General features: G+C 37.3%; 2 protein-coding genes across 2 annotated transcripts in view; one reads left to right on the forward strand and one right to left on the reverse strand.

Moving 5' to 3' along the window:
* The window catches only part of LOC139452140 (E3 ubiquitin-protein ligase RNF38-like), an 86714-nt gene extending 76391 nt beyond the window's left edge, over positions 1 to 10323 (reverse strand). Inside the window, exon 1 of the mRNA XM_071233477.1 lies at positions 10224 to 10323. The gene's annotated coding sequence lies outside the window, so the exon portion shown is untranslated. The remainder of the gene's footprint in view (positions 1 to 10223) is intronic.
* A 697-nt stretch (positions 10324 to 11020) lies between these two features.
* On the forward strand, positions 11021 to 11491 carry LOC139451786 (proline-rich nuclear receptor coactivator 2-like). Its single transcript, XM_071233094.1, has one exon. It carries the CDS (start codon positions 11021 to 11023, stop codon positions 11489 to 11491), a length of 471 nt encoding a protein of 156 aa, XP_071089195.1.
* Positions 11492 to 16745: the final 5254 nt, after the last annotated feature.

The raw sequence follows: 16745 nt of genomic DNA on the forward strand, positions 1-16745 counted from the left end.
AATAGAATTCCAATTTGACAAACAATGAAAATAATTTAGCAAAGGGAAAAGTATTTTAGTCATAACTTGTTCGAAAGATAACGGTCAGTCAGTTGTGAGTTCAACTCCATGCATGGTTTTGGCTGCATGTCACAGTGGGGAGCTGTGACTGGTGGCAGTAATGGTATCGGGAGCTCTGCGAATGGGCTATCCTTGTGAGGAGCTTGTGCAGAGGACTGATAACAAAGAACAAGTCTCTCCTTACTATCATGGCTCAATATGAGCATGAATTAACCTATTTGGGACCTGTAATCTAATTCTTTTTTAAATTTAGATAACATGGTAAACTGAATGCAGTGCTTAAACATAAACAATTTTGGGGTTGAAATTCGTTTACATTTTTACTAAACCACAAAATTAATCTGCTAGTGTCAAACACAGACCTAATGGCAAAAGTGATAGTCCACATGGAACTGTCCTTAGTCATTCCTGAATAATACTAGTCTCAAATTAGAAGACTTCTGTTAACGTTCAACCCTGAATTAAATAATTATTGAAATAGGTGAGGCGAGGTGAGGTAAAATTTGGTTTAAAATCGCGTCCAAGATTATTGCACTTAAAAAGCAACGTGCATGTACGTGTGTGTGTGTTTGTATTAGTCCGGACTGATGCCGATTAATAGTGCTAGCCCACTGAGATACCATGCCGCAGTTTAACATTTTAACATGAATACCCACACAGTATACTGACTCCGAGCCGACCAGTCCTTGTTTTAGCCCCATAATGCCGAGTGCCAGACAGGGTAACTGCAAGTACCATCTTTTAATGTCTTTAGGTATGACACGGCCGGGGATCGAACCCCGGACCTTCCGCACTCCGGGCAGACGCGCTAGCTATCGAAATAAGTCAATCACTGATATGAATGGCTTTAGAGTGGTTATGGGGTACAGCTGAGCATGTCTAAATATGAGACGGCATATCAGGCATAGAGTGGTTATGGGGTACAGCTGAGCATGTCTAAATATGAGACGGCAAATCAGGCATAGAGTGGTTATGGGGTACAGCTGAGCATGTTTAAATATGAGACGGCATATTGGGCATAGAGTGGTTATGGGGTACAGCTGAGCATGTCTAAATATGAGACGGCATATTGGGCATAGAGTGGTTATGGGGTACAGCTGAGCATGTCTAAATATGAGACGGCATATCGGGCATAGAGTGGTTATGGAGTACAGCTAAGCATGTCTAAATATGAGACAGCATATCGGGCATAGAGTGGTTATGGAGTACAGCTGAGCATGTCTAAATATAAGACAGCATATCGGGCACAGAGTGGTTATGGAGTACAGCTGAGCATGTCTAAATATGAGACAGCATATCGGGCATAGAGTGGTTATGGGGTACAGCTGAGCATGTCTACATATGAGACGGCATATCGGGCATAGAGTGGTTATGGAGTACAGCTGAGCATGTCTAAATATGAGACATCATGGTCAGTTGTGGTTAGTTCTAAATATTTCAGAAAGCTTGTCAAGTTACCAGTATATTTAATGTTAAAATAATTAAACAGGGTACGATTTCTTTTAATTTTACCACCTGCACCAGGTGCAACCAAGTAAATTAATCAGGTTGCACGACCAAATTAGTGGCCGCACCTGGTTATCATAAATTGAAACACTGTATTTTCAGTTATTTTGAATATTACATAAATTCAAAGAGAACATAAACTTGAGAATGTGCTCCAGTATTTTATTTTAGGTAAATCTGAATATGGCTTTTCACATCATGATATCCAGTAAACAACCTCAAAAAGAAGTATCAAAGTGTCTGTTTGTTGTGATTGTAACTTCATGAGTGACTGTTCTAGTGGTAATTGTGAAGAATTAGTTCTACTAGTTCACTGCATTCAGACCACCTGTGTATTTCACTAATTTCATAAAATTTTGTTTCCTGGATTCAAAAAGATTGGAAGCCAATTCTAAAACATTTCCACTTTTATCAAATATAACCACTGCAGTGCACTTGTAGGAAAAGTTACCTGCGCTACGCTAACCTTTACTGGTGCAGCTTGGATATGTAGCGAAATTGATCCCTGTTAATCCATAAGTGAAATATTTAAAACAGTGATGTGAAGCTGTGAAGTAGAAGAATATTCCTATTGTATCTTCCACTCAATGTTAATTTTCCACAATACATGTAAAGGCTGAAAGCTTTGGCAGTGTTCAAAACACACATGGGTTCCCAACTGGGTTATAGTACTTGAATCCAGGGACCCCGGAAACCTTTATCTTTTAACAATAGGACCCATTGGCTTGAAAACTTGTTTCTAATGTGATATCCCAATACTTCTGTAGTGTATCTACATTAAAATGTCACCAGCTGAGGCAACCGTAAACTATCTGACAAGATCTAGTTCCAGGTCTGAAATCACAATTCATAACATTTAATTATTTGTGTTAATTCATATTTTTTGGTTTTGCTGTCATCATTAATTTTGTAATCTGTTAACTGTTCCAGAGTTTAATAGCTGGGGCATGTGATCTCTGGGACAATGATGTACATTGTGTCACAAAGTATTATGATGTTGTGTCACAAAGTATTATGATGAATGGAATAGGAAGTCTTGCTGTTGTCTATTACATGCTCACCACTGATCAAATTTCAATGAAAACAGGTTAATACAGATCTATAATGACTTTTCAATCCAATATTCAATCTAAGGTGACATGACACCAGACAGGCTTGTGTGATTACAATAGACAAGCCCAACCTCTATCCATGGCAGTGTTTCTTCACACATAGACACAACTGGCATGAATATACTATTAATAACACTTGAGGTGATATTACAATTTCCACACAGAGCTTTATTTCAGAACTGTTAATTCTATGCAGAGGTTTATTATACTGAAGCTTATTATGTTAAATGTGCTCTAGGAGTGCCTGAAAAGTTCTGCATCGATGGATTTTTTTTGTTGCAAATTATTTTTCAAGATAATTTCTTCCCCGGGCCACACACTTCTGCTAACGATGCTGGAGAAGACTTCCTCCCGGTGGTGTAAAATATCTCCCACAGCAGGAATATTTTCATCTTCATTTGCATAATACTCACCAGTCAGTTCTTTCTTCGAATTAGGGAAGAGGGGTAAATCTGGTAAATACAGAAGATGCCCAGTGAGTTCAAAGCCAGTCACGCATTGCAGCCACGGTAACCTGTGCACATGGGCATTGTCTTGGTGGAACAACACACCTTTAGTGTCCGTACCAACAGGGCCAGCTGATGTTAAACTCTCTGTACCAACAGAGCCAGCTGATGTTGAACACTGTCCCAACAGGGCCAGCTGATGTTAAACTCTCTGTCCCAACAGGGCCTGCTGATGTTAAACTCTCTGTCCCAACAGGGCCAGCTGATGCTGAACACTGTCCCAACAGGGCCAGCTGATGTTAAAATCTCTGTCCCAACAGGGCCAGCTGATGTTGAACACTCTGTCCCAACAGGGCCAGCTGATGTTAAACTCTCTGTCCCAACAGGGCCAGCTGATGTTAAACTATCTGTCCCAACAGGAACAGCTGATGTTGAACACTGTCCCAACAGGAACACCTGATGTTGAACACTCTGTCCCAACAGGAACAGCTGATAATGAACACTGTTCCAACAGGAACAGCTGATGTTGAACACTCTGTCCCAACAGAGCCAGCTGATGTTGAACACTGTCCCAACAGGAACAGCTGATGTTGAACACTGTTCCAACAGGAACAGCTGATGTTGAACACTCTGTCCCAACAGAGCCAGCTGATGTTGAACACTGTCCCAACAGGAACAGCTGATGTTGAACACTGTCCCAACAGGGCCAGCTGATGTTGAACACTCTGTCCCAAAGGGAACAGCTGATGTTGAACACTCTGTCCGAAAAGGAACAGCTGATGTTGAACACTCTGTCCCAATGGGAACAGCTGATGTTGAACACTATCTGTACCAACAGGAACAGCTGATGTTGAACACTCTGTCCCAATGGGAACAGCTGATGTTGAACACTGTCCCAACAGGAACACCTGATGTTGAACACTCTGTCCCAACAGGAACAGCTGATAATGAACACTGTTCCAACAGGAACAGCTGATGTTGAACACTCTGTCCCAACAGAGCCAGCTGATGTTGAACACTGTCCCAACAGGAACAGCTGATGTTGAACACTGTTCCAACAGGAACAGCTGATGTTGAACACTCTGTCCCAACAGAGCCAGCTGATGTTGAACACTGTCCCAACAGGAACAGCTGATGTTGAACACTGTCCCAACAGAGCCAGCTGATGTTGAACACTCTGTCCCAAAGGGAACAGCTGATGTTGAACACTCTGTCCGAACAGGAACAGCTGATGTTGAACACTCTGTCCCAATGGGAACAGCTGATGTTGAACACTATCTGTACCAACAGGAACAGCTGATGTTGAACACTCTGTCCCAATGGGAACAGCTGATGTTGAACACTGTCCCAACAGGAACAGCTGATGTTGAACACTCTGTCCCAACAGAGCCAGCTGATGTTGAACACTGTCCCAACAGAGCCAGCTGATGTTGAACACTCTGTCCAAACTGGAACAGCTGATGTTGAACACTCTGTCCCAACAGGAACAGCTGATGTTGAACACTGTCCCAACAGGAACAGCTGATTTTGAACAATATCTGTACAAACAGGAACAGCTGATGTTGAACACTCTGTCCCAACAGAGCCAGCTGATGTTGAACGCTATCTGTACCAACAGGGGCAGCTGATGTTGATAACCAGATTGTCGTGTCGGTCCCACCAAGAAATTCATGACCACTGACTGAGGGCCATAGTATAATAGAATGAATGACATATTCTTCCTGGCCTCGATTGTGTATGTGTCTAATGCCAGATATAATTACTGGGATAGGTTATCATTCAAATAAGCACAGACATTTGATTATGACATCACATCAAAGTCGTTTAACATACGGTATTCATGTTTTCTATAAGTTTAGTGATTAAGAATGATAATCATCTGTTTCGAAATTCTCTCCATGTCTGTGTAGCTATGTCTTGCCCTCTTCTTTTTCTGCTTGCCATTGTCATGTTCAAGATTAGTACTCCCATATAGTGATCTGCATGCATGTGCAGGGCTCGATTTAGCTATCTAGAACATGCACCAGTGCAACCTATTATTGAAAAATGCAACCTAACATTTATGTCTACATGCACCACATGCGTGAAAAATGAGTGTAAAAATAAACCAACTAACCTTTTCTTGCCAAACAACATCAACACGTTGAGTACCTCTAAGTTTTATTTACTATACCATATCACTAATCCATGTGTTATGTGTAATTCAGGACAGCAGTGCTCCAGATAACTTCTGAGTAATTGAGTTTTTAATCGAAGGTTTCTATTTTAATTGGGTTATTACATTTTTCTTTGGGTAACAAATATTTTTTCACTTATCTATTCATCATTCTATTGGGTTTTTTCCCAAAATGAGTAACATTTTGAGATTTAAATTTTTTTAAAATGTTTTAGATGTATATAACAGTTCTAAATATAGGCTTGATTCGGAAAGTAAATTAGCTCGTAATTGTGTTTTGGAAATTAGCTCTGTTGTACACATGTTGAAAAAACTTCATTGGGTATTTACATGTGCTGTTTTTATACATTTGAGTTTTTCTATAATGCATGCGTTTGTGTACGCAAGTTAATTGAAAGTGATAGGGTTTTGAATAATTTAGGGGGGTATTTTACGCAAATACGCAACTTATCTGTAGCTCTGTGACAGTGATCAGAGATATGAGATTTTACTTACTTAGACTAGTTTATGCATCTATGTTTCCATTTTAATAAATTTATGGGATAACAAAGCAACCTGCTACCGTGCGTGCATGTGCGTGCACGTGTACTAGTCCATTCTAAAGCTGGGTTTAAAGTGCTAGCCCACTGAGATACCATGCCACAGTGTAACATGCAGACCCACTGAGACACGGTGTACATACCCAGAGTGAGTGAGTGAGTGAGTGAGTTGGGTTTAACGCTGCTTTTAACATTATTCCAGTTATATCACGGCGTGTCAGCTTAATGTGGGTGCCCGAAGCCCGAAGCCCGAAGCCCGAAGTGATGCAGGTCTCTGACGTTTATCACTTCCGTGAAACCCACGAGCAGGGGTATGGTGCTGACAAACCTAAAAACATAATCGGGGCGAACCAGGATTTGAACCCACAATCATAGGTTTCTGGCGTGCCCAAGGGATGCAACTCTGTACAGCAAATCGCTGTGCCTTAGACGACTGGGCCATCCGTGCCCCCATACATACCCAGAGCCAACCACTCCTTGTTTTCTCCCGCTAATGACAAGTACACGGCAGGGTAGCAACAAGTACTATCATCTTTAAATGTTTTTTTACCATGACACAGTCTGGGGTCGCACCACTGACCTTCTGCTCTCTCACTTGAAATAAAGTTGCTTAGGTCGCTTGGTTTACTTGAAACCTTACCATTGTCTAAAATGCAGGAGGTTTCCTTTTTCAACATTTTCAGCTATTTGTTTGCAGCAGCCAACAATAACATAAATAGTACATATATGATTAATCACTATAATGATTATTGGAAAAGTCAACAATTAATCTTAGGTAAATTTTGAAATAATATGTCTGCATTTCTCTAATAAAAAGAGTTGCAGGGTAAATGAAGAGGAATCTAAACTATTTTATTCTAATTGTAGCATTTAAATTGATTGATTAAATCTTTGACACAACTCACAGATCAACTTAATAATGCTTTAGTAAAAGTTTGAAATGACCTCAATTTGTGGAAAAGGAAAAGGCTATTTTTATGTACCATTTGAACAAAAGACATTGTTAACTGTATAACATCCACTACAACCTTATCAAATATACTAGCTTCATCAGCCATAAATAATCATGAGATGTTTATTCATACAGACTTGAATTATAATTCTCATATCAGCATGATTACAAAGGATGGCTGATAACATGCACTGCATTATATATATATTGGGCATCAGTCTTTTTAATTTTGGATTTGTAATTCAATCAGGTTCTTGTATATTTAAGACGAAAAAAATTCCCATATACAATTAAATTAAATACTGTGCTGACATCTGATACACAGTGAAATATCATATAGCTTGGAGACTGAGGTCAAAGACCAGCAAGTCAGATCATTCCCAGTTTATTTTAGAAACTGACCTGAGCAGGTCCTCCTCCCTAATGTTGAAATGATGGGATGGTGGACTGGCTGCTGACGTTTGGGTCCAGAAGAATACCATGATATCATACTGTGATACACTGCATCGTCATCTCTGATTGTACTGACAAACTTTAAGTGCTTAACATATTTCAGTTTGCCTTTGACAATGCGGTACTACCTGCCTGGCAGCTGACCTTCGTCAAAGATTCACATAAGTATCTTTACCCACATAAACCTCAGCATAAGCTCCTGGATACTATCTAAATACTATACACTAAAGATATGGCACAAACCATGAACTTTGACCTACATATAGATTGCATAGACTCTAAACCCTGTAAACATTTCAAGGAAATACAGTCCGGAATTTGCATCCATTGTTACTTTTGAAAATGATGGATTGGATGTTAAAACTTTATTCAAATCTACTAATTAAATCAGTGTGTTCCAAAAATGAATTTTGGCATTGTTTTTCACAAGATGTTTATCTTAATACATGGACTAGTACAAGTTGATCTTACTGGACCACACCAACATTTTATTAGACAGGGGCTTCAGACTAGTGGATAGAGTCGCAGACTATTAAATCCCTTCACTGGAGGAATAAACCAGACCAACATCATCTGGTATAACATTCTGATCATGTTGTACCATGATGTATCAGTCAACAAGTACCTTTCGTACCACAGCCTTAATGTGCTTACATTCTGTTTCTTCCTATGAACTGGTGCACTGACTAAAGAATGAATATTGGCTATACTGGGACTCACCTAAATTTCGAAAGGTGGGGCTTGGGGATGATTTGTACTTCTAAAAATATGACAACAATTAGGCAGCATTATCTATTCGACTGAAGTTTTTATAACTTGGAAGAACATGAATTGTTGAAAATTGGACACTTTTTTAAGGATAAGAACTTCTTTTATTCTTTATTACGATGTTTCAGAGCTACTCCTTGTCTTTCATCAGGTGAATACTGAGAGCACATAGATTAATATACATACAAAATGATAGGTTTACTTACACACAGTAGAACTAGCGTACAAGATAACAACATAATGATGACTCCAATGAGACAATGTTACTGATCCTTAGTGTAGTTGTGATAATTATTTTGAAGATAATCTTCATTATTTATTTCCATGTAAAAAATATACGGATATAACATCAAACTGTTCCTTTTATATAAAAGATTATGATATTAAAAACATGTTGTTTGGACATATAACTCTGTCATCTGAAACAAATATTAGACTAATAAAATCTGTTCATGCATATTTTACTCTAAGAAAATGTTTCAAAAGCCTTTAAAGTATGTTAGACATTTTTGGTACATTTATATATATTTAATGTTGAACCTTGCATCATCCACTGTGTGTTGTGATATATTATATAAATGTTCTTGTCTGACTGACTGATATAGAAGATTTAACGTGCGCTTTCCGACTGTAGCATATTTTGCACACAGCGAATGTTCTTGTATCAGAGAGGTCTTTAAAAAGGCATTGGGCATGTTGACCAATCCGTTTTGCAGGAAATAAAATACTGTTTAAGCATGTGAGAGAAGCCAGTGAGGTACAATGAAGATGTAGTGTTGGGGCTGGGTGTCATAACAGGGAACTGATTGGTAACAAATAATATCTACTTGACTATTTAGAGGACAGTGGCTGTTAACCATTTCTTTTAATGACAGGCCTTTGTTGATATAAGTCTAAATTAATGGTACAAAATACTATTCAGCCCATTGGCAACACAATAACAAGTAATTTATGTAAAGACAACAACAATCAGACAAGTCTCCAGACACAGTATACAACATTGTTATCTAAATTGTTAGCATAACAGATTAATTAATAAAGAAAACATGGTCCTCTGCTAGGCTTAAGCATCTGCCATGTGATCTGCCACTGTGTAATTACTGAAGTCTTAAAGGCATCTACTACTGAACTCAATTCTAAAGAAAGGGCTTCTGTGTCCTTCAATGACCCATGTCAAAGTTGGTATACTGATATAGACAAGTAAAATCTATGCTAGTAAGGGACCAGTTATTTACAGGTGGGGTGGGTCGTTTTTTTTTCAAGCACTAACGTTCTGAAAATAGTGACCTTCATCTAATGCTTGTCATATATTTGGATGACCCTCCCCATGTTCTTGTACATTTTTTTCATGATCCTCCCTGAAAAAAAATTAAAGGCACTTCATATTACTATAAAATGTCCATTTTCATGACCCACCCCAAATATGTGTTTTTTTGTATGACCTTCACCTAGACAGTAATATTTTTTTACAAGCCCTATGAAATAGGCCTAGCATAAACCAATCTTCATATTTCATTTCAACCAAAAGTAATAATCAATATCCTGATCCTGACATTTGTTTTCATTACAGATGGATTCATTTTATTATGATTCTAATTGTAAACTCAAGTTTAGGAATTATTTCAATTATTTGTAATAAAGATATGGACCCATACTGGCCGACAACAGATTCGTTTACATGATAATAGTGTCTCTTTAAATCGGGCATGTCTTTTTGCATGTGGTACTTTTGTAATACGGTGGGCAAGAGGCTAACATCCTCTAAAGCGTGGCCACTACTGTGATATATAATGATCCAGTTATACATAGACTCAACTGTACATTACGTGGAGCAGTGTGTTTGGGTTTGACCGAGTTAATATCGCCAGGTTCTGCTACCGACATGGAAAGTGGGCTGGACCAGGCAAGATCAATGTTGACCTTTCTTATAACGTATCTGCGTTTTAGAAAACCCCTCCACGCTGCTTCAAAGCATTTACATTTTTAGTCGTATATAGCCTAGCTCGTCTTTGATTAGAAAATTAGGATCATAATGATGAACGCCTAGCACCAGAAAAATTGCTTAGCTCGTGAACTCCGTGCAAACATGTCAGTCCTTTCAATGGCCATCAAGTTGCTTATGGGCCGATCTTTCCTTATCACACAAAATGATTTCTACACTTTTCCCAATGAATAAATAAAAATATACACAATCATACAGCATTTCCTCACCTCTATGTGCAGTTAAATATCTCGGTTTCGATGTATTAGTACCAGTAACATTCACTTCAGATCGAACACTTATCAGGCACTTCTCTCGGATGATAATCAAATAAAGGATTCCCCGCCTACGGTAGTGACGTCAGATCCGTAGGAAATACCTCCTTCTGACAGATAAATAAAATTGACATTTTGTATTAAACTTAACAATTTACGATTACTATTGGAAAATCATAGTCTCATAAATACATATTTTTAAAAAGTGTAATTAAAACACAAGTTTGTTTTGTTGACTGAGTAATACGAAAATAGCCAGATGACGAGAGGCGATTAAAATAAACACAAGACGATTGGTTGTTGTGGTCACGTGGTGCCGTGTAACGCACCTGATTGGCAAGCTGGTTTGACGAGAAGCGAGCGAGACGGTGGAAAGAAGGGAAGGAAGAGGAGAAAGGAGGGCAGTTGCCCAGAGTTTTGGTTGATTTATTTGGCTTTGAAAGTTTGGAAATTGAAGAAATCATTTCTTGAATTTAAGGAGACACTTTTGTACTTATATTGGAGGTTGCAAGCAGTTTACTGAATCTACGAGCAGAAGAAAATTACAGGTCGCTGAAAGATAAATAGTGGACGCCATCTTGAAGTAAACAAACCGAGGTCGATTTGTTGTGTTCAAGAATTCGTTGAAGTACAGCTGTCAGGAGATTCTACACCCTACAGATCTGCTGTTGGTTATCCCTGAAGATCGGCTACTTTGTGTGTTCGATAAAGAAGTGTGCGTGATCTTTCAAATGGTCCTGTCAACACTTGGTATGTCGCAGTCGAACATTAAGGACAAACCTAAAAGGTCAAATGGGAAGTATATTTCCCAGCGAGACGAAAAGGTGAAAATGTCACCGAAACACGTTAAACAAGTGCCAAAGAGGGTTTCAGGGCCCAAGGACATTATGACTGAGAAACGGGCTCAGAAATTTTCACAACATTCTACACCCTACTCAAATGGTTTGATCTCAAATCCCAGCTCTGACAGGCGAAAGGATGGAGATAGAGCCAAGAAGAGGAGTCGTTGCCCGTCCGAGAGTGAGATGCAATCAACGAAGTTAGAAGAAATCCTTGATGCACAGGCAAATGCCTATGCTGGTGCTAAATTTAGCGACCCACCCTCACCAAAAGTACTGCCGAAACCTCCATCCCACTGGATGAACAATGAAAATGCTGTACCCAGGTGTGACGATATGACAAGTCATTTGAAGATGTTACTGAAAGTACCAGTCCAAGCATAGACTTTTTTTAAGGGATGACTTTTTTGTCATTCAAGGCCAAAGGGTCCCACAATCAAAGTCATTCCAAGTTTATTTTTGTAAAGGCTTGAATCAGTATTGTCATTGTATGGCATTTTCATAGACTCATATTGTTGGATTTTTGACATCATCAACTTTTAAAGTCATAGATGCGTGGACATATCATTGTACATTTTCTTCAGCCGTCTGTAAGACCAGAGGAAATACTTATTAACATACCATGCATTTTTATCATAGATTTATTCTTCATCTATAGCCCCTCTGGTCACCATACACGTACTTGTGCAGTTCTTTAATCTATTGTACATAAATTAGTATGCTAAAGTTCATGTGATATATTCGGCATCTAAGTTATGAGCAAAATAGTGCAATACCTACTACACAGGTTAAATGAGTGCTTTTATGACCTGTTGCTCTGAGGTGCTGTTTGAGCAAAACTTCTGTGATTTTGTTTACAAATGTGATGCTTTCATATTTGATAAGAAGAGGGTGCATGTATGAAAGATGGGTGGGTTTTATGTGGGTCTTGTTTTAATATTTTGTTTGGGTAAAATTGGGTTCACTGTTGCTTAAAGGTTAAAAGTATGCCAAAATCGGAATATTCTTTGTTGCCTGATTTCTTGTGATTGTGAATAATGACAGGGAAATTGTCTTTAATTGTTCATTTGCTTTTCATTTATTTGTTTCAAAATTCATTTGGACTCTTCCAAGGTATTGTCATCTTCTTTTTGGTAAGTTTGATGGTTTTTGTTCAACAATCAGCATTAAATCACACAAATTATGAAGGGTTCACAAGATTTTGCATACTGATCATGATAACTTTCCCATGACCCTGATGAGTATTTTGAAGCAATGTTTTTAAATGTTAATGCACCTTTTTCAAGTTGAATATATGTTGGGGTGATGTAAACTCGCCCCCCCCCCCCCCCCCCCCTTCTGTATAGTTAATGATTGATTCATATAATGTCACCTGTTCCATCAAGATGTAGTTTAGCCTTGTTTCCTGTAGTGTACTTGTAGCACGATGTTCAAGCAAGAGTATTCTATTCAGAGTAAGGATAGTGTTGCTTGATTATTTTGATCTAATGGACCATAAGTATAATGTGATAATGCCATTTGTACGTGTATTTAAAAAAATAATTTTTTTTACCAAATGCTCCATGGGAAAGCCAATGTAGGATCAAGTGTCCTTTCTGACATATGAACTAAAGAATGAATCTTCCTAATGTTTTTACCACATACTTTTTTATATGAAAAATATATAAAAACAAAAAAAAGATACATGGATTATCACTCTACTTATGACCCATTGATATTATTGATATACAGGGATGGAAATTAGCACTAGCCCGCAAGGCCGGACCAGTTTTGTTAATGTTAAAGGTATCTGAGGGCTAGTAGAATTTCAAACATTCTTGGGGTGGGTGGGGTAATTGCCATATGTTATCACTATTCCGGCTAGTTGACATTCTTGCTTTTTTTCCATCCCTAATATATTTACTTATTGGTTTGTGAATTCTCTTTTAAAAGTACCTTTTTCTGAAGTTTACTTTGTGCTTTTGTCATTCAGTCATAGTAACCCTATTTTACGAAAAGTTTACATGGGCTGGAGTTTCATGTTTCTTGTAAAAGTTTCACACGCTAATCTCTACTACCAGGAACTGTTTATGTGATTTGACATGTGTGTCAATATCATTTACCCCTGTAGACAGTATTTCTATTGCAAAGGTGATTGAAGAAGATTTGCATCTTAAAGGGGAGAGACTGAGTAGATGATGCTGTGCTGAAAGGTTTGTGATTCAAGCAGGCACGTTTTATTAGCTTTGCAACTCATGTCAAGTGTCAAAAGAAGTTTGACAGCCCACTGCCATTTACTTTTTAGTGTCTATTGTTATTGTGATGAACAACATTGCAGGAATGAAGAAGTGACAATGTGAAAGGCGTCGGTTAGATACATACATGAATATTTTCCGTGCCATGTTGAACTCTTAAAGGAGAAATGTTGATGTTTGTGTTATTTCAGATTGACGAAAGAATTTATTGAATGTATACAATCACGTGAACTTATTAGCACTTAAGGAACTGCACAATGTATATCATAACACCTCTGTCCATCATGTAGTGTATTTATTATTTTTTTATTTCACATCATCAGTTTTTTTGGGCCCTTTTCAGGGCCCGCCAATGTCCCAAAAGGAGACTTTTAACATGATGAAAACTTGGTGTGCAGTATGAAAGAAATGGATGAATGATTGACAGACGTATGATTGTGTTTATATTGTCTCTTTATATGAAAATTTGGTGCTATATTATTTAACAGGCATCAAATCGTCGATACTACATCTTTTGATGGTTGATTTTAAATAACCTGATACATGTTGTATGTTACAGGGGAAGAAAATGGCATCTAAAAATGACTTAATTATAAAATGTTGGAAAACCCCTGGCAATTTTGATGAAAAGGTTATTTGGCCAGACATGAAATACCATCGATCCTCTTTGATCATTGATATTGTGGGTTTGTGGTAGTCATGATGTTGAATTTTTTGAAGTTCCATAACCCACCGAAAGAATTCTTTGTATTGCAATGTTGACTAAAGCCTCATATTAATTAGGACCTTTATTTTATCATTGTGGAGTTAATACCAAATTACACTTTACTTCTTGATTGAATAACTGCTTGAAAAGTAGCAAGTATCAAACATTCTCTGCAAGGCTATGTTTGAACAAATCATGGCCAGACTTCGTCTAATTTGAGGTAAGGATGTTGACATTTTGTCTTCAAACTACCAGTAGTTATCAGTGGAAACTGTTACATTGTTTTCCTTTGACTCTGTAGTGGTGTAAAATGAAATTTGTCTGATTGTATACACCTCAGGCTATGTCTGTTCTACTTATGGAGAGAATATATGAAACTTTCTAAAAGTAAAAGTATGCTGCAACTAGTCAATAAGGTTGTAAGACTACTTCTATGATTGGTATGCCACTCTGATAACTAGTGTAATCAAGTAATGGATGAAAAAATGAGTTTGGTTTAAATTGTTTAAAAATGTTTTTGTAATATTTAATGTCTACCATTTAATTAACAAGAAATAATGTTAAACTTCATATTTTTTTATGCTTCTAAAATATATGTATAAAAGGAAATGTCATTGATATATTTATGATATATGTTTGGCTTGTTTAAGTTCTGAAACAAATTCTACTTTCCCCAAGAAATTTAATATCTTGTATACATATATTCGTAGCAGCAGTGCAATCAAGGGCATGAGGGCAGTCATTAATGAAGATCCTTGTTAGTCCTATGCTACTTTTTGTGTTAATAATAAACCCTGACTTGGATAGATTGCATTTTTCTATGAAAGTGCCAATTCAAAGTTTGAAAGTTTATGTGGCACTCAAAAGGGGAAAGATTCTATTTGTTTTGGTTGTTTTACGTTTATGATGAAATGAGATTCACAAACCAGAATCTCACCAAGCCATGTCTTCTAAAGACGGGATGCTTTTTGACACTTTAGTGTCACTGGATACATGAGTAGTTAGCTCTGTATCAGTTGTCAAGTGAAATATGTATCAAAGATAAAAACTTGTGAAATGTTGGCATGAAATTATATTGAGGTATCACCTTATAGTGTTATACTGTTCCACTTGATAACAACAACCATGCCAGGGGGTGATGTGATCACTTGTTTGAGACCGTTTTAAATAAATGCTACATTTTGAGAAGTTTCTGCCCCTTGGTATTTAAAAGAAATATCTTCAAATTTGATTAAAATTCAGAGAAGTGGTCTGAGAAGTGACTGTGGTCACAAACATGAATGCATATCAGGGATGAGTGTTTGCTTGATGAAACAAATTCCGTTCGAAATGTTTGTCGCCAACACAAGAAATGGTAACCACTTTTTTAAATCCTCAATATTATGCTCATCCCTGAAATGTTCAGTTTGAAATAAGGGTTTTGAGAAGACCTTTATTTTGACAAATTTATTATTTTGTGAAGTAACATTAATGATGGTAAATCACAACTTATGGAGATCTTTTGAAAAATACCAAAATTTTAACTTAAATTGTTTTTTTCTGATTTCATTGCTAAAGTTTATTCATAGAATAATGCTACAATATTGGCCTGATCATAAATTCAAATATTGATTTCCATTTCTTTCAATTGATGAAATAATTTTTGGTAACATCCATGACAACAGTCTGACTGTGCACCATGTGTGGTCTCAAAGACTGTTACAAAATTATGTGCACAACAGTTGTCACATGTGTTAGAACTGAATGGAGATGCAAGATTACAATGATATGTGATATTTATTTTTTCTCTTAAAAGAATGTGTCTGAGAATAGAGTGCAGGGAGTGATGAAACCCGTTCAGGAAATCAATTTCTTTTATTGTGTTATCTCCGGTAGTTAAATCATTCTTTTCACAACTTTTTCCGGAAACTAGTGGCCAAGAAACAAATTGTTGGAGATCTAATTCTATATTTGAATATCAATAGCAATAATATATCAAAGTTTTGTGTCAATTTTTTTCTGTTGCAAGAACACATTGGTGATTGTTATGTTGCAATTTTTCTTTTAATGTTGCATGTCACCATGCAAGAGTTCAGTAATGTTTAGTTACTTTGGTTGTAACAAAGGTATTAAGCCCTTAAAATCTGTGTTCGGTTAAATGTCACATATGCTGATACAATTTTGTTAAAAGTCGGATTTTTGTTCAGATTTACATCATTTGTGCCACTTAATTACTTAATTTATTTCTACAAACTATCTAATTTTTTAAATTGTCCATCAAATTGTAGTTAGTGAAATTGGCTGAATATTACTAACAGGACCTCATCATGAGGGAAGTTGTAATTGTTATGAAGCCAGATATATTAATAAATTGTTTCTAAGTTTCACATTGTCCTTGTATGTATTCTGTTGTTAGTACTTAGTTCATGAAAGTGGAGAAGAGCGTGGAGAGTATTTGTGTGAATGAGCATGTGCAATGCCTATCTCACAGCTGTGACATGGCTGAATGGCACATCATTCCGTGACTGGATGAGCCAATGCACCTACTGCCAGTGCTGTAGAAAGCAAGTTCCAGGGCCAAAGCACTAATGTGACTTCTATAATGAGAGGATCCCAATACCCAAACTTTTCTGTAATTGTAAAGCTTCATTACAATGAGGATTGACCTGGTTGATGGCATTGTATGAAATTTGCCTTTGATTGTTGTTGTCAACAACTG

The sequence above is a fragment of the Haliotis cracherodii genome, unplaced genomic scaffold (genome assembly GCF_022045235.1).
Source record: "Haliotis cracherodii isolate W230 unplaced genomic scaffold, xgHalCrac1.p SCAF_9, whole genome shotgun sequence".
Taxonomy (NCBI): Eukaryota; Metazoa; Mollusca; class Gastropoda; order Lepetellida; family Haliotidae; genus Haliotis; species Haliotis cracherodii.

What these genes read in the sequence shown, in the direction of transcription:
- LOC139451786 (XM_071233094.1), top strand. Translation starts at nt 11,021, where the DNA reads ATGTCGCAGTCGAACATTAAGGACAAACCTAAAAGGTCAAATGGGAAG.